This window comes from Cryptotermes secundus, unplaced genomic scaffold, assembly GCF_002891405.2.
Source record: "Cryptotermes secundus unplaced genomic scaffold, Csec_1.0 scaffold966, whole genome shotgun sequence".
NCBI classification, from domain to species: Eukaryota; Metazoa; Arthropoda; class Insecta; order Blattodea; family Kalotermitidae; genus Cryptotermes; species Cryptotermes secundus.
Window position 1 is genome coordinate 604,563 of NW_019733846.1, and position 18,824 is coordinate 623,386.

Sequence of the window (18,824 nt, forward strand, 5' to 3'; positions counted from 1 at the left end):
GAAACTCTTGAACACCCTGTTACACCGATGGTTTTCAGAACTTCACTGGAAGTACAAAGGATTATGACCAAAGTATCTTTTGTTGTCAATAATGAAAATTACTTGTAGAGGATTTGTTTTACAACTTTGAAACCCTTCTGTGTTGTCTTAATTTGGAGATTTCGATAGAATTGTAACAAATAAAACACTGTTCCTTTGAAGTTAAGGAAATTCGCGTGGCATCCACTGAGAATATCCACATCCCGGGCAGAATTTCTAAACACGGTAGGCTGTGCTGTTGTGACTGACTGTATAGTTAGACATTCTCGAACTTTTGAGAGTTGAAACACAGGTAGGGTGGGAGTAGCTGCAGCATAACCTTGCAGAACTGTGTGTCATGCCGTACTGTATGAGCGGGCGCATTCTGTAAATTCTGCATATATAGAAAAATACATTAGCCTGCTTAACAAATTAACAAAGAAATATATATACTTTGCTACACTTTGAAATATTTTAAGAAAACTGCAATGGGGTAAATCTACTCAACTTCATTATATTATTTCGTGGTAAAATACTCAAAATTCTTTATATGTTCCACAATCCATTTTAACAGATCTTCATACACGGCTAAAGCCGCATACCACGGAATTAGTTGATACACTGGGTATATTTACCCTATGAGAGAGCGTTAACCCCTTAGCACATTTCGACGGTTTCGGGACGTCTACATTAGGTATTCTGACGGCCGTGCACCGTCATCGGCTGAAAGTCGAAATAGTTCCTATATTGGGCAACTGATTGCTCTGCCTGTATGGGAATTCTCTCATATTTTGTAGCGATTCTTGTCGAATCATTTAAATTTCATGTACTTCTAGTACATAGAGTCATACAGTGATCCCCGTGGCAAAGAGGTAAGATACACGTATTTTGAAAGAAAAACTGCTTAGTCTTGGGGTACTGAAAAGATGGTATTATGTATAAACAAAGGACACAGTTATGCTACATTTTGCTGTATTGTTGTCTGAAAAGTAGGACGTTAAATCGAATATAATCAGTATAGAATTACATACTGAGAGGAAAGTTTGGTTCTAAAATAAAATGATATTTGTCTTCGCTTCCGTGTAATGATACTTATTATTCAACGGAAATTCCAATGAAATGACATTAAATTTACACCTGAATTCTTATTAACATATCCGTTCGTGTTATCAACTCTCTTATAGTTCCAAATTAAAACACAAAAATATGGAGACCCTGATTACAATATACACAATGAACAACAATCTAACATCATCACAGTAACTTTCATTTCGCAGGTACAATTTTATCGTTCAAATTCCGATGGAACACAGTGCCTCTTTGTTTTCTTGCATATTCACAATCAGTTATACATATCGTATCGTTAGATAAGGAAAAAGTTGAAATTGGCAAGTATAAGTATGTAAGTAATTTTAAAGTTGTGTTTTAATATTCAAATTGGATGTGACATATAAAATATATGGCTAGAGGCGTTATGATTCCATAAAATTGTTAACAGGCAAAACTAGACAATGCGTAGAGCGAGCCACAAGGCAAGATTTGTGTAGTCGCTAACGGAAGTGGCTCACTCCATGCTGTCTTTTTTTTTTTTTTCAAATCTACAAGATCCATAATTGTGTGTGTGGAAAAAAGTTTCTATTGAAAGACATTTTTATTCTTTTTCTTCTTCTTCTGCTTCTAATAAGTATGCACTTATGGATTATATTTTCAAATATTAAAAAATATGCCATGACCTGATAAAATCGTATAGAGATTTAAACTTTTTTAAATGGCAGTATATATGAAATTTAGCAAATTTTTATAATTAAAAATAGCATCATTTCTCCCCACACTTCAATGTTTTTATAATTTAAACGGCCACATTCCGTTATTTCTCTCTCTCTTCCAAAAAACATTTGGACAATTTTAGCACCATTATTTTCTCCCATTGACCAATAGACAAACAGGTTTTTGTTTTAAATGCAGAGTGAACATTGTGTACGAGTGTATTGTCACATGCTCCGATCATTGGCTACAGAAAAAAACGACCGCTCGCTATGGCTCCAACCAACTGCAACAAACGCCACAGTTTGGCTCCAGCTTCCTGTATGACAGTTCGAAATTTACGTCGGCCCGTAAGCTACAGCACAGGGCCTCAACTCTCAAGGGGTTTCGAATACCATAAAGAAAAATCACTTACAAGATAACATCAGTATTGTAATGTAAAATTCTGAAGATAACAAGACAGGTTACTGCATCTTGTCAGATTGGAATGATGGGAAAAAACACACAGTAACAGCTGCAACAATTGAAAACAAATTGGGGCACTGTTTTGCTCCTTGCAGTGAAATTGCTTCATTGTTGCTAAGCAAAGCGTTTGTGTACAAATGGTCCATTCTTACACACACACACACTCACACGTATGCACTTGTATATTAACATTTCTTAGTAATTTAATTACACTTTCTTTGAAATGAGGTTTTGTTATCCTTTTTTGGTTAAATTAACTTCTGCTTTGAAAACGTTTGCCCATAAAATTATTGAAACACAAATCATAGAAGCTAATTTTCTTCACAGCCTAGGGTTCTCGAGAAGTGTCAGTTTTCCCCTGCAGTTGGTGGCAGACAGCTGTCGCTTGCTCCGTAGCCAACGGGGTCACATTGTTAACCAACAAACAAGTCATGATATGTTACAAGAATAAACACTACATTGTAGGCCCAATTTCATCTCCATATAAAATTTGGACACAAATTCGGAACTTCGTCCTTTCAACGAACGATGAACTACGAAACGGGAGGCAATGCAGGCGGAAGGGGAAATGGGAGGTTGGAAACAGACGTAAGAAAAAAACATTTAATTAGTGAAACTTGTGTTTCGCAGATGCTAAAGAGTTTTAACACAGCAGAACATCATGTGCGGTCTTCGTCGGTTTGTACTCTTTGGGGGCATTTCAGGAATGCAGCCAATCTTTATAATGAAACAGATATATCAGTGATGAAAATAGATTGCGGTCTTATGCGCTGTAATACTGCGCTGTCTTGCAGGTGAATACCAACGTTTGGTAGCAAGGCGATACCTCCATCTTCAGAGCCGGATTAGGCTAGTAATCGGCTGGTTTACATAGGCAGATTCCAAGGGAAGAGGGAGGAGGCAACCAGAGAGTTGTGAGAAGCCCTGACAACATCCACACTCAGCTCCAAAACTGAATTAGTACAGCATGTTATTATCCACCTACAAGACTATACGGTGTCACAGTCTAGAAGGCCACAGCCTCAACAGTCATCACCGCTATACCGAACTTATGTGATGAAAAATATTAAATGACATAAATAATATAGAACAAGTCTGATGAACAAAAATATGTACCTTGAAAACAATCTACCTCGGTAATATACATTGGCAGTAACTCCAAATTTACAAAAAATGAAAATACCTTCGTTTAAAAGAAGGTATAAAAAGGGGGGTAACAAAATAACTTATTATCTATTACAATAATCTGGCACAATTATTTCAATCGTCCTCTAACAACTGATCCTATAGACCAAACAGTGACAAATTCAACATGGCTTCCAGCGTGTGAGCTAAACCAAAGGAGACTTCGTAACATTTCTGAACTAGTCAATACAGCTTTATAAAAGAACAGAAAATAATTACTTCCATTCGTGAAGGAAATAGACGATCAAGCTTCATAAGTTAAACACTCAGTAAAACCGATTGAGAGAGCCACATAAGAGTATGTGTATAAACAATTCGTATAAATCACAACTCTCCAAGTTTTATACCATCTAATAATGCCCTATATCACTGATTACTGGTTTCAGTTAATCTCGTCTGCGTCAAAGGTCACATAGCAGTATAACAATAACAATTTTTTTTACATGAGATGGCACTACAGGTCGACAGATTCATTAAGCAGCACCTTAAATACAGTTCCTTCGATTTCAGCATCACACATACAAACACAGAACGGCGAATAATTATTATAAGCCAAATCAGTTCACATATTGGGATTAGAGTTTATTAAATAATTAAAAACGTAAAAAGTGTAAAAAAGATGACATTATCTTGCAGTAAAACACTGGCATATGTAGGAAATAATTCTTCTTACATTAAAATAAATTCACTGGCCATTCTATTTGGCACATGAAACAAAATGGGGAAACACTGTAGCTAAAGCTCTCTTGATGCTATTTCTGTTATTGTATGAAGATTCGAGACCAAGGCCTGTAGCAGCGGTAATGTTCACACATGGCCTTAATCTTTTCAAGTACAATAGTTACTAAAGTATTGCCCGTCTGGGTTTTATCCACGTACCGTATTTATGTATTTTGTATGATCTGAGTATGAACAGCAAATACTTCCGTGAGCAGTATAAAAAATTGTGTCATTTCACGACGACTCGATGCCTTCTGTGCAGTAGGATCTCAATGTTTAAGTACCAGTTAAACCAATAATTTCATGTAAGGTTTTCACGGCGGTGACTCTGAAGAATGCCTCTTCTGGGATGTGGCGCCGTGCAGGTTTTATCGGTTCACATATACAGGATGTTCAGTCAAGGAGGAAATTTCGCAACACCGCTGACCGGGCCCAATATTCCCCACAGATTGCTGCTGTAACTGTGACGGCGCGCGTTTATCAGCGCTAATGACGCATTCTGTTATCAGCAGTTACAGCAGCAATCTGGGAGGAATGTTGGGCCGGGTCAGCGGTGTTGCGAAGTTTCCTCCTTAACTGAACGCACTTACCTACACGGCGCCACATCCCAGAAGACGGCATTCTTCAATAATTTCATGCTTAAAGGGGGTCAATAAACGATCCAGCATTTGCTACACGGCGGGCCTCCTTTGCTGAAATGTTAACGTTCAGCATCCTGTTGCACTATATATAGGTGTGACTTTGGACCTTTTGCGCCGTCTGTGTGCAAAGTCGTGAAGGCTGTTGCACACAGACGGCACAGAAGCCCCAAAGTCAGGTTCAGCGTCACAACTGCAGTACGCCTTGGCTTAAACAGTATTAAGGGTTTGTGTTGTGTTGAAATAGCATCAAGCAGTCTTAGAGGAGAGCATGGGATACTTCAGCTGACGGCAGAGTAACTTTAAGTCTCAGACATGACTGTCTAACTACTAGGGAATGTTCATTCACATACTCAGACTTCCATGTAGGATTTACCTTGATGAAGGCAGGTTACCCATTCAATCAAAAAATCAACCGTTATAGATTTTCTGTATATTGTATTGGTCAGGATTATGGCACAATATAGTCTCGAAAATGGTTATTAATATTAAAGAGGAACCTTCTTCAGGGTAAAAGCTTGGTAGAGATCATTCAAATTCCTATTTATAATTCATTTTACTCTTTTGTCTGTCTTCAGCTATTTAATTCCGATCTGCCAAGCCCTCTGAATTCGTCCGTCTGTCTGTCTCCCTTTGACTCTGCTCCTGAAAGACGGGCCTTTAAAGGGCCAATCTCTGCTTCTGGTTCGTTCAGTATACTAGTCCCGGTACTCCCGTTCACTATTTGCATACGCCCGACTTACTCTTCTACGCTGAACATGGAGGCAGTAGACTTCTCCGAAACATTTGTAACTTTCAACCAGACTACACGATCATAATATGAAAATTGCAGATTTTGCCTTCGTTAAAATTACAAATCGTAGTATTTCTCAAACGTAAAGTTTTCCAACTTTTGATCGAAAAGACGCCCCAGCGATAAGGATGCCGTAACAACTACAGACGCTTTTCAGCCTTGTTTCCGACAAGTTTAACAGACAGACAACATAACCACCAGAGTGTAGGTTAAATTCGATCAACTTCAACTTATGTATGTATGTAGACAGCCTCGCAGTTCGGCCTTGCTTTTGACATATTAACGGTTACCTTATGCTACTAGGGTTCATGTAAAACTTAATCATGATCAACACGCTACCCTTTGATGGAGTGACGTACACGCCCCAATACGCCAGCCTACGCTTGATCTTCATCTGTGACATTCGATAATATGATTTTTTTTGTACAAGGTCGATAAATGTCCCTCACAGAATTATAAGATTTATAGCTGACTAAATAATGCTGTGTCCCTTGTACTAATTTCAGTGGGCTGTTGTCCTGGAAACGCCCATTGTTTCTTAACTTCTGGGCGTAAATTATTGGAATCAATTTTAAGCAACTGAGCCTACGTTTTTATATCTACTTCATATGCTCCTTACACGACTAAACGTATCTGCTTGTCTCTTCTCAAGAGTGTGTTAAGATCAGCTTGAATTCCTTGGTTTAAACGTATGTATAAATGACCCTTCCATTTAAGTACAGAAGAGTTTCCACTATCCAGTTTCGATAAGACATTTTGACATGAATTTGAAGCGCGGAGTGGTAATATTAACCTAGAACATTTTGTGTGTGGGTGGGTGTGTGTGTGTTTCTGTGTGGGCACGCGGTAGCGTAGTTGGTTGGGGCACTATGCTACAAGCCGGAAGATCGCAGCTTCAAGTCCCAATGAGGTCATTGGATTTGTTTTCAATTGACCTAATCCTTCCAGTCTCACTATGATCCTGGGGTCGACTCAGCCTCTAACAGAAATGAGTACCAGGAATCTTCCTGGAGGCAAAGGGCGGCCGGCGCGTAAGGCTGACAACCTTACCGCCATCTATGAGCCGAGTGTCTACAAAAAGTGGGAGCCTCAACATCTCACAACCCTATGGACCTCCATGGCCTGTTAGAGNTTACACGCGGGGCATTACGGCGAACCCTTCGTCAGTGCGGTTCGATTATACGCCTGAAAATAAATGCAAATACTTATCTGCCGAAAGAGGAAAATTCGATTATACTGGCCTTTCAAACACAATACAGAAGCTTACGAAAAATACCGCAACTAAAGAGTTCTATCTTGTAGCTACAACGCCGTGTAGTCCGCTGAAAGTCAGCCGACGTTTCCATGACAACCGTTGTGAAAACGTGACATCCTAAATAGCGCCGCTGTTTCAAAAAGCTAAAGATGGTTTAGTTTTTTTCCCCCCCTACGTATTTGCGTGACAAGCTTTGTTTTGTTCAGCGTGTGTAAGAGCGTAAACCTTCAACTCAACTGACATCAGCGTTAAGTCCCCCCCCCCTCGCGGTGTCACCGAGAGCGCAGATTTCTAGGGAGGGTTTACTGCAGAATTTTAATTTTTTGTTTCCATACAACGAAAAATTAAAGCTGATGATATTTTTAAACTTTGAATTTATATGTATTTCTTAATATGATGATAATCTAAGCTTTATGTAAAATCACATAGGAAGCTGATTATGAACTTCTGTATACCGTAATTTATAGTCTTGTAGGACGTGTACATCAGCGTCTCCCGAAGTGAGAACAGTGGCTCCCCAGGGAACTTTAAAGCTTTCCCGAAAAATTGACCGATGACAAATTCTGAATTCATTTCAACACTATAAGGCTACGTTTAATCACAGATATGCAATTTAAGTAAAAAAAATACTTCGTAGATACCATAAAAATGTTAAGTTGTCTCTGTGCTTAACTAATTAAGCACTACGCCATAAAGGCGTATGGGGGAGTGGATGTATATATCCACACATTTTCTTGATCCAGGCACTAGCTGGAGGTGAGTGGTTAGCTTCACGCCCCGGCCGCTTTACCCCCGGTTCCCATTGGATAGGAGGTTGAGTGGACCCCAGAGCCGGTTCGAAAACGTGAAGAAGAGAAAATTCTTGACACTACCGGGACTCGATCTCCGATCCCTCGGTCGTCCAGCCCATAGTCAGTTGCTATACCCATTACGCTATATAGATACCATAAAGGTTCATCAATAATTATTTATCTCAAAATTGCTAAATCGCATTTTAAGTTATTTTTAAGGGTTACGTTAAATAACAAATGTGAAATTTCACTGGGGGGGGGGGGGGCTTTGTATATACCATAAGGCTTCATTAATAATTATTTTCTGTAATTATTAAATCGCGTTTCAAGTCATTTGTATAAGTTGGGGGGGGGGCATAAAGCCTTTTTATATTCACATCAAGGGAGCCTAATACAAAAAAAAAAATGTTGGGGAGCCACTGGTGTAATGGCCTTGCTTCGGACATGTTAACGAGAGTGACCTGGTTTCCCACTGCCTCTCATGAAGATCGATAAGGAATGAGCAAGGTCGAGACGCGTCGTGGCGGCAGTAAACACAACTCGCTAGTGGTGGCCTCTGGTGGCCATCTTCCTATATAATATCATGAACGTTACGCCGGATGTGAACGGCGCAAACATTCGGTGACTGAAGCCCCACTGTAAGACTCACCTGAAATAGGTGAAGAGGAAGCAATGGGGTCTAAACAGGTGATACATTTCCCCCATAAACATACACTAGTGTTATTCAACGTGTGGTACGTAACCCACATTATAAGTGTTCTGTTTTAACGTTTCCTCGTTCCTTCCGCAGCGTTACAAAGTCTAGAATTTTGGCATTGGAAGGTGACACAGTTTGAGTATTCTGGGATACTGCAGGTTCACTGTGGCAATCGGGGAAACAAGACCCTTGAAGAGCAGTTTATTCTAAATTATAATTTGCAAAACGAAATAAATCAATTATGACGAAAACTGTTCCCGAATTGAACAACATTCGGTGTTGAGTTCCTAATTGGAAAACAAAATCGGAGATATGAGATAATTCGAACAAAAGTTGCATCTTCTGAGATATAACGCCGTGTAGTCCACTAGAAGTCAACCGAAATTTCAGAGGAACATGACGCCTCCATCTTCAGGTTATAAGGATAAGCCAAGCACGTATCGAGTTGAGGCATCTTGGCTTATTATTGAGTCCTGAAGTTGGAGATTACATATTCCTCCGAAACGTCAGTTCACTTTCAACGGACTTCATGGCATTATATCCCAGAAGGCAGAACTCTTCATAACCACCGCTGTGAGAGCCTCAGATCCTACACAGCGCTATATCCCAGAAGGCAGAACTCTTCATAACCACCGCTGTGAGAACCTCAGATCCTACACAGCGCTATATCCCAGAAGGTAGAACTTTTCATGGCCACCGCTGTGAGAGCCTCAGATCCTACACAGCGCTATATCCCAGAAGACAGACATCTTCATAACCTCCCCTGGGAGAACATCAAATCCTCCTCTCGTAGCTGTTATGCTTATTTCTGTTAAATAAGATACATGTTAATTCATTTGTTCCTGTTCACAGTGGTGCGTTACAATATTGGGTATTCACTGCTTTGCATCAAGGTTTATGGATAGGACAGGGGAAACAATTAAAATAATTCATACTTTCATAGGGCGAAAAAAAATAAACTTTTAAGAAAGTCTTTTCTTGGTCGCTGAATTCCAAAGTTAGGCCTTTCTATGTACCCAAATTCAAGCAGCAACTACCGTAATCCTTGGGGATATTCCGTAAAGTGGTAAGGGAAGAAGCGATATGAAGCCAGCAGAAATGCAGGCAGTACCACGTGACAAGGTTCGAGATTATTCAATCAAAGCGAGGAGATTCCGATCCGAAGATAATAGACAACTATATATAGATGTCGTTATTTTTCTTAACTGAAAGCTATTTTTATCATTTTGAGTTGGCACTTCCCGTCATGTGTAGGTACAGTGCACGGAGATGACCGGCATGTGTGGAACTGTGGCTCCGTACAGGGCACAGAAGCCGCCACTGTTCAGAAGTGAAAGTGAATTTACAGCACGAAGGAACCTGATGTAGTTCCCTAAAGCGCTACATGCAAATCTGTACACTTTCTGTACGTTCCTGATCATTACAATGTTTCACAAGCAAATTTGGGGGAGGGGGGCATGGAGAGTGATGATAGCAGATAAATAGAAAAGGAGAACAATAAAAGTGTCTTGTGTGGTCCACATAGTTATGAATGTGACTATACACTGACAACCCGAAGAGGAAGAAAAATTCCTGCGCATAATATGATACAGCGTCGGTTGGGACTGATAACATTTTTTTTTCTTACAAAAATGTATATATACAGTGTTAAAACCGCAATTCCAAAGACCGACCGGCGGTAATATTTCGTACACATAAATTGCTCTATTCAAAAAGGAAGGGGCCAACAATTTTGTTTTGTCATATACCACCACATATAACATTGGGAACCTTAATAAGACAACAGCCATAAATAGAGTTAAATGTACTCAATCCTAAGCGAAGGAAATCTCCTTGGTTGATGTGCAAACCTCGCCACAAACCTCATGATTTCAATCATTACACTCACGGAACCACAGTGAGCGTTCTTCATTGTCTAAGTGAACCTACAATTCGCTTGTTTGTAGTCTACGTAGATGGCAGTCAAGTCATGACAGAGGTTAATGTACTTATGATAAATTTAATCTTGCTCCCAGATCTTATTCAGCCTCCATGTGGCTGTCTGTCACACGTGAGAACAAGAGGAACGGTGTCATTCGTACGTGTACAGTTGGCATACATAGCGGTAAACTGTCTCACTGGCTTCAGATTCTGTTCCAGCGATTTATGCCACGAAGGGAACACAACCAATAATTGACCTCAGTCACTGTCCTTCGGCGTGTCCATGGGCGAAGTGTCTTTGGGCGTGTCCATGGGAGAAATGTGCGAAGTGTCTTTGGATGTGTCCATGGGCGAAGTGTCCATCGGCGAATGCACGGACAATGAGCTAAGCGCCTGAGAGGGAGAAAGCGGAAAGTCTGGAGAGGCGGTACTGCCATGGTCCTCCGGAATTTCGGAGCTTGAGGGCCCCGGTTCATAGCGAGTGTGAGTCCTCATGTGACGGGTGATCATGTCCCGCCGACATGCTGCGTATGGGCACTGCGGACACTTGTACGGCTTCTCGCCCGTGTGTGTACGCTGGTGTGTGGAGAGATGATCGGAGCGCGAGAACACCTGCCCGCACACCCTACAAGTATACGGCTTGACGCCCGTGTGGAGGCGCATGTGTCGAGTCAGCATGTCACTGCGCGCGAACGATCGCTTGCAGACCTCGCATAGGTACGTCTTGGCGGCAGAATCATTGCTGTGCTGACGACTCTTGTGTCGTGAGGCCATGTGCTTGGCCAGCCGATCGTGTAAGCTGAACATCTGTCCGCACACCGGACACACGTAGGCCATGTCCAGTCCCGGTGGCATCTCCTCCACAACGGGCGACACGTCTAAGTTATAGCGTTCTGCGACCGATTCCTTCGTTGTGGGCGATGCTACATCACCCTTAACGACCGGCACGGAGACGGCTCCCCGCGACGGAAGGAACCCCGGGGGCAGTAGCTGCAGTGCGGGAGGCGGTTCCAGTGATGGAGCCGGCATAGAATCGGAACTCGTGCTGCTACCCACACGCTCTCGGCTTCCCTTCATGGACAGGTCCAGAGGCGAATCTTGAGGCGAGGAATGCTCCGATTCCAGCGAGCCCCCCTTCCCGTGATGAGGCAGCTGCTGTAAGGTAAGAGGACGAGGCACGGTCCGGCCGTGCTGCCTCGGCACTATCCCTCCTCGATCTGTCGGCCTCTCTGTGCTCCCCGCCTCCAACCAGTTCTGAAGGTCTGAATCCGAGTGGCTGCGTGGACGAAACAGATCTGCATATTTGGCATGTAAGTAGTGTTCGAAAGCGCAGGCAGGTGTAGCGGCTGGGGACTTGGGGGTTTGTGGGGAAACAGGTGAATGCGAGAAGAATCTGTCTTGGGCATGCGGTAAGAGGCCACTTGCAGTCGGGCATAACGAACAGGGATACCCTGAATATCGAGGGCGAGGGCTGCAGTGCTGGATCTCGTCTTCTGCAGAGGGATCGACGTACTTGCAGACCTGTAACCGTGGGGGTGGAGGGGTGCAGCTGTTCCCACCGTCCAGTTCCTCTTCAATGCTACTGTCTTTAATCCTTAGTGGGCTGATATTGATTTTGGGAGAGTCTGTTGTGGAGCTGTGTGGCGACTTATTTGACGAGGACGCAGGACTAAACACATCCTCCACTTCGTCCTCCTCCGAGATGGCGCCATAATGATAGCGCTCTCTGTCCGCACTGTCAAACCGGAACACATCGCCGTGGGGCGCCATGTCTCGTCCGGCCTCCTCCTGACCCTCGGACTGGCGACCACTGAACATGTGTTTCGATGTCTTCAGAACATGTGACGGTGCTCTGAGCTCATCTTGATCAATGTGATTGTTATTGTTGTTGTGGTGGTGGAAGTTGTTATTAAGGGGCGGCTGCCCCGAACATGAAATCTGAGTAGCAAGTTTGTCTACCACCTGGTTGAGACGTTTTCTCTTCCTTTGCTTGTTGTTCCTGTGGTTGTTGTTTGTGGCGTGTGGGTGGTTATTGTTGCTGACTTTCTTGTCTCCATGTCGCTGATCTGACTCTACGAGATTGCGTGTTGTTGTCGAGGGTGTTGTACTTGTCGCAGGTTCAACCTGGGTCTCGGCCATCGTCATTAGCACCATGCGGCGTCGGGACGCCGCGTTCCTACGCCGCAACTGTCGTCTTCTCTGCCGACGACAGACCCCACACTGGCAGCGCCCTTAGGCCAAGATGTCTTCCTGCCGTCACTACTTCTCATTGCGTATGCATTTGCTGGAGCCTGTGCTGGGCTGAGAAGGTAGCATGGGCTGCAGACCGAGATGTCCCTAACACGCTAACCACGAGCACACAAAGCGTCCCTATCGCATCGACAGCGCCGTGGACACTCCACCTGGAACAAGTAGAGGGCGGCATTACAAGAATGTACAAGCCATGGCATGGAATCAAGTGCTTGCTGCAAAATACAGAGGAAATGTAACATGACCGGATTACACATCCAAATAAGAGTCTTCAAAAATATTAAATTCAGCCGTGCCCAGGTGGAACACAGTCCTTCTTGAAAAGCTATTAGTCTCTCATTTAGTTAAGAAATTTCCCACCCTTCGTGGAAAAAAGGAAGGTCCATTACTGTGTTGCTAAGAGCCCGCCACTGAGTATTATTCTGCCCCAAGTGATACCCTTACTTCCTTAAAATGACCTGCTTTACAGAGCCTGTACTGACAGAGGACCTGTATATGCACAAGGAAGAATTTTTCAATAACATGCTATATGCGCGATACGTACACTTGACAAAGACCAAGCCTATTCATTGGAGACAAACCCATCCTCTCGTCAGAGATGGTGTCACATAAGGACTACGACCTCAAGGGTTCAATTGAAAGAAAAAGAATCTCTGGTCGTGGGTCTCAAGGAGTTGGCGCTAAGATGGAACTCACTGGCGGCAAATCGCCAGTTGCAAAGTAACTCTGACTGCGGCTTAATCTAGGAACATGACAGCAGCCAGGGAGTGAAGTAAAGAATTTGCTTACAAGAATGAGTTTGAGCCGTTTAAGTCGTGTAGGATGTTCAGGATAGAAAAGTCCTTTTAATTTTTGGCACTAACAACTGGCATATTGTCATCTTTGGCTTACTTTCCTTATTTTGAACAATGAAAAGGAGGCCTGTGAGGTGACCTTGCTATCTGTGTATCCTCCATAGAATTTTGTTAGGAGGCTTATGATATCACCTCATCGTCTGTGTCCCTAATTTTTTGGTTTTCTATGCGGTCAAAGGATAGCTGGCGATTAGTTCTTCCCAGAATTACTTTTATATATTAGACCACCTTTCTGTCTGTGTGTGTGTCCACCTTATTTGTGAGGCTTATGAGACTGCCTTGCTGTCTGCGCGTCCCTCACCTAACTTTTTCGTTTTCTATGATGTCCGTGGCATATCGATGGAAATTAGGCGGTTATTCCCAGAATTCCTTGTTCGATTTTTCGAAACGCCGGAGGGGACACCTTGGTTGCCGGGCCCCTTCAACAGGGCCAACTTTCCCTGTAGAGGTCAGTCAGTCGGGGCGCATGACAGGGACACTGGGAGGACAGGGGGCTGCAGTGTGTGCCACAGGCGGGACACGTGTCTGCAGTCTGCTGCAGTGCGGTCGGCCGACCTGCTGCACTCGAGTGGGCGATACGCGGGGGCGGGGGCGTGCAGTCAATATCGCCACCTGCCGCCGGCATGACCCACTGAGCGTGACCACGTCCAACACCCATTTACCACATCACTAAATGTCGCAGCGCTGGAAGCTTTCTACAGCAGAACTGTGGATCTACTGCGGTACTTGCAAACAGGAAGACGGCGCTTCCTTCCGCATTATTCGCGTGTGTGGGGGCCCGGGGGCGGTGTCAATATTTGGATCCACACATTTACAGCCGTTCTGCCATTCGGTGTGAAGTGGGAAAGCATTTACTTATTTACTAGCATGACACCCGGAAGTCTTCACAACTCGTTACATAACCTTACGCACTATTAACTTCCAATGCATATATGATATTGGTGGGAAAGCCAGAAGGAAAGAGACCACTGGGAAGACCAAGGAGTAGGTGTGTGGACAATATTAAAACGGATCTTAGAGAGATAGGATGGGATGATATGGATTGGATTGATCTGGCTCAGGATAGGGACCAGTTGAGAGCTCTTGAGAACACGGTAATAAACCTTCGGGTTACATAAAATGCTGGAAAGTTCTTGAGTGGTTGCACAATTAACGGCTTCTCAAGAAGTGCTCAGCTCCTTGAGTGAGTGACTATTAACTTCGCCTGCTTTCTTCCGTGTTCCCTCCAGTCGTATATATTAAGTAGTGATACGTAGAGACCGGAGTTTAACGCCATCTCCCACGAATAACACGCACAAATGATCAATCGTATATACGTCTCCTTTACACAGCATACTATATAGCATATATCTGAGCGAAATATTAACAGTACTCATAGAATAGACACGATACACTGAATATGAAGACTGCGCGCTCCTTCCTGACACACTGCATAATTTACTTTCATGCAACACGTTAACGCTCGACAATTCGTTGCTGTGGTAACCCGAAAGGGCGGCATTATTTCAGAGCTTTTATTCCATTTCTACATTATATATATATATAGAGAGAGAGAGGCGGGGGGCGTTACATTATAGAGAGACCGGGTGGGGGGTTGTAGAGCAAGCAACATGGCAGTTATGTTTATATGTCCAGTATACCTGCAAAACGCTTCGTAAACACGTATCTGTTGGCCAGTGCTGTTTCGAGGCGGTCAGCTTTGAGCGTTGATACAGGGGGTCATGAAATCGGGACGTGACTGTAGACTTGCGCTGCAGTTGCGTTTCCCGCTGTCCGCTACTTTAATGGAAAGTCGGCGCCAACCTCTTTTATCTGCTGTGTCGATATGAGGCCCGAGGCTGGACGGAAGGGGAGCAGACTAATGCAAGTTATTTTCTTCGAGTACAAACAACTTGACACTTGACACTTGATGCTGTAGACAATAAAAATGAAAATCTCTTGATGACTTAGAGATTTCCTATCACAGGCCTCACTGACACGAACCTCAAACTCAGACATTCGCATTCAGAGATCTCCTGATAGAACCGTGTCTCGCCGCCGTGTTTTTTTTTACGGGTTCACAATGACAAGTTGCATAAATTTGGCTATTAGTTTCACCGTCTCTCTCTCTGCCTGTCCGTCAATATTTAAGAGTTCCAGAATCGCTCAACGAATTTTCATGAAATTTGGTACTAGAGAGATTTATTAAAAAACATTACCGCACGCATACTCCAATTTTGATTAAAATCGAACAACAGTAACGAACACTTCAGATGAAGATCTGCATGCATTCAGCCAGCATTTCTCGCGGTAACTCACTGAATATTTAACTAGATAAAATATTTTGAACCATTTTGTAGAGGAAAATAAAATACGTGCCTATGTTTAATGTTTAATTACGCTTTCTTCCGTTAAGCTATGCGGTATTATCGGAACACTTCTGTGAAGGTTTACTACATGTCTTGTCCTGTACCTAAGCTAGTGCTTCTGTCTCTGCCTGCTTTCCACACCCGTCATACAATGCAGAAAACGCAAACCGAACGTCCAGACGTCAACCTAAATCAATGGGTTTCGTAAACGTAAAACATTTTAATGTCGCACCGTTTTATAACTCGAGAAATCTGAGACAATCTGACACCCGACGCCGCAGAATTGTTTACGATGTGATGGGGCGATTATATTCCCTACATTTTTAATGTCTTCTTCAGTCACCCCGGTTCACTGGTGGGGGAAGTACGTGTATTAGTCAGTTTGAAGAGGAAAAGGGAACCCTCAAGGAAAGTTGATAGGCATGCGTCCTGACTGTAAAATACAGGCCTATGCTAAAAAGCTTAGTAAAACAAATTATTGTTCTCTCATGGACTGACTGCTGTTCAGGGATCTGTTCCATAGTCTCACGACCAATCGCACGGCCGGTAATACTAGATTCGTAATTCACGTCGAAATACTGGCTGAAAAACGTTGGGACTAAGTACAGACGAAATACAACTCGAACACTATCTTCTGGGGTGTAACGCCGTGTAGTACGTCGAAAGTCGTCAGACGTTTCGGAGGAACATGCCGCCTCCATCTTCAGGATCGAGAAGTGTTTGCTACCTGCTTCATGCTGGTGTTTTACTCTCGACCCTGAAGATGGAGGCGACGTGTAATCCCGAAACATCGGTTAACTTTCAACGGACTACGCGACGTTACATGCCAGAATATAGTGTTCTTCGTAACCACCGGTGTCAGAACCTCGAACCCTAAGAAGTACGACTTCGTTTAAAATACAAAACCAACATGAAATGAGAGGTGAGAAATGAATGATGAAGACTAGATCATAGCTAGGCCTATTTAACTTCCTTCATACGAGTACATGGGTTTCAGCACTTGTCAATTCAACACATGTTTGTAAATAAGCTAATTTAAACCGCCATATGAATTAATGTTTTCTATTTAAATGTAAAGACTCGCTCCTGTCAGCCATTACAACAGGTTCTGGCGTGAGCAGGGAAAAGGATTGTCGGGGATTCCCCTCTACACTGCATTCGGATCAGGGAAAGCATGAACACGGCTGATACTGGTTCAAGCCTGCCACTTCCCCCCTCCACGCATATCAAAACTTAAGATGAGACTGGATAGACAAACACGATACAAGAGCCACAGTGCAAGTGATAATTAGCGGAGTGGGTGAGGTCTGTGTTCATTATTTCGCTGTCCCGTCATTAGTATTTGAGAAACAGTGTACAATTAATGTGACTACAAAATGCACATTCACGCAGCAAGCGGTTGCGAAGATAATTGAGAATGTCGAGAAATGAATTAGGCTGTACAAGGAAGACGTCACGTGTGATTAGAAGTTACAATGAGACGGTTATAAATCCGTTGCCAGGATACGACTAGTGAAGACTGAGAATTCTAGCGCATGTGTAACGGTGAACCGTAGAGTGTGTAGATCAGATATAGCGCCGTTGTTCAGAGTTATGTATGTATAAGGTGCAATAAAACCACTCATCCAATCCAAAACCCGTCTTTTAAGTCACGCGCAACAACCCCTGCACATGACAGTATAATAACGGTATGAACACACTTGTCGAAGTGTTAAGAATTTTGGTATATAACAGTACCACTTCCTGGACTGACCGAGACAAGAGTGTGGGCTTACAATTCCCAGTGGAAGCGATAGGGGAAATTACTTCTGAGGAAATCAATAAATCATGTAAGTATCAGATTGAAGATAAAAATGGTTTACCGCTCATGCTAGACCGTGTATGCAGCAGAGGTTGGAATTCATTACATAGTCACGATGGCAATCTATACACGCGTGCCACAGACAGCACGCACGCCACACCACGTGATACAAGTGTACGCGAGTTTGAACCCCACCAACGCTACAGAACAGCCCGCCACAGTTCTATACAATCGATAGAGCCTGAAGGCTGTGACGGGGTTTCGGCTGCCATTATCGTATGGGGCAGCGGTCCCTAAGGGGAATCTGCGGCCTCCTATTGGGCCGCGAAGCGTTCCTGGCTGGGTGGGGGGTGCTGAAGAATTAGCAGGTAAGAAATAGCTATGCGAAATTAATCCGATTCCTAAAACATTATTTAAGATAAGAAAGGGGGGCCGCGCCATAGCTCAAGCGGTTAGTCGCTGGCTTCCCAACGCGGCGGCCCGGGTTCCATCCCGGGTCTGGTCAAGTGGGACTTGTGGTGGACAAAGTGGCGCTGGTGCAGGTTTTCTCCGAGTACTGCGGTTTCCCCTGCCAATATTCATTCCACCAATTGCTCCACAATCACCCTCACCTATCATCTGGGGCTGGTACAATAGGCCAGAAGTGGCCGCAGTACAGCGACTTAGTCTCACCCCACTAGCAATAGAAAAAAGGCTAGGAACACACACAGCGACTTCGGTCATAAGGAAAAATGTCGTGTGATTTTTTTTTTGCCGTACGACCTCCTTTTCACACTAGAGCGACCGAATACATTTCTTTGCTCTCCGACTGTCGTACGGTAGATGTGGCACGTCGTCACGTACGAAAGCTAAGACTACACTTTATATTCTACTGCTTGATGCGACATGAACCGTACGGACGTCGTACGACCGATGTCGCTGTGAGTGTTCCTACCCTAAGGCTTGGCTAGGGCAGTTGTGGACACGTTTCTGGTTTTACCCCAGAAATACGACCTATGAGAGGTTGCCATTTAACACCGCGGTTCCTGTTAACAGTTCAAAATTGCTCTTTCGTGTTGTACTTTCAAGTGTATGTTATTAGGAACGTAAATCCATACATATTCCCATATCGATATCACAGACGTTTAAATCGATATTGGATTGATTTACCGGTTGAGGGCGTTTACCTCTTCATCTCAGGCGGTACAGCGACGGACTACGGGCTGGACGGTCAGGGTTTCATTCCCGGCTGGGGAAAGACATTTCTCCCTTCTCCGCAGCTTCCGGACAGGCTCTGGGGTCTACCCAGCCTCCTTCTTAATGGGTACCGTGATAAAGAGACCGGA

At 43.6% G+C, this 18,824-nt stretch overlaps 1 protein-coding gene across 4 annotated transcripts in view; it reads right to left on the reverse strand.

Moving 5' to 3' along the window:
• Positions 1–9,632: 9,632 nt before the first annotated feature.
• Positions 9,633–18,824, reverse strand: part of LOC111868277 (early growth response protein 1) — a 90,046-nt gene continuing 80,854 nt past the window's right edge. For all 4 annotated transcript variants that reach the window (XM_023858778.2, XM_023858777.2, XM_023858779.2 and 1 more), the window contains one exon: positions 9,633–12,648. In XM_023858778.2, the coding sequence (XP_023714546.1) occupies positions 10,505–12,400 (1,896 nt within the window). In that variant the 5' untranslated portion in view covers positions 12,401–12,648 and the 3' untranslated portion in view covers positions 9,633–10,504. The remainder of the gene's footprint in view (positions 12,649–18,824) is intronic.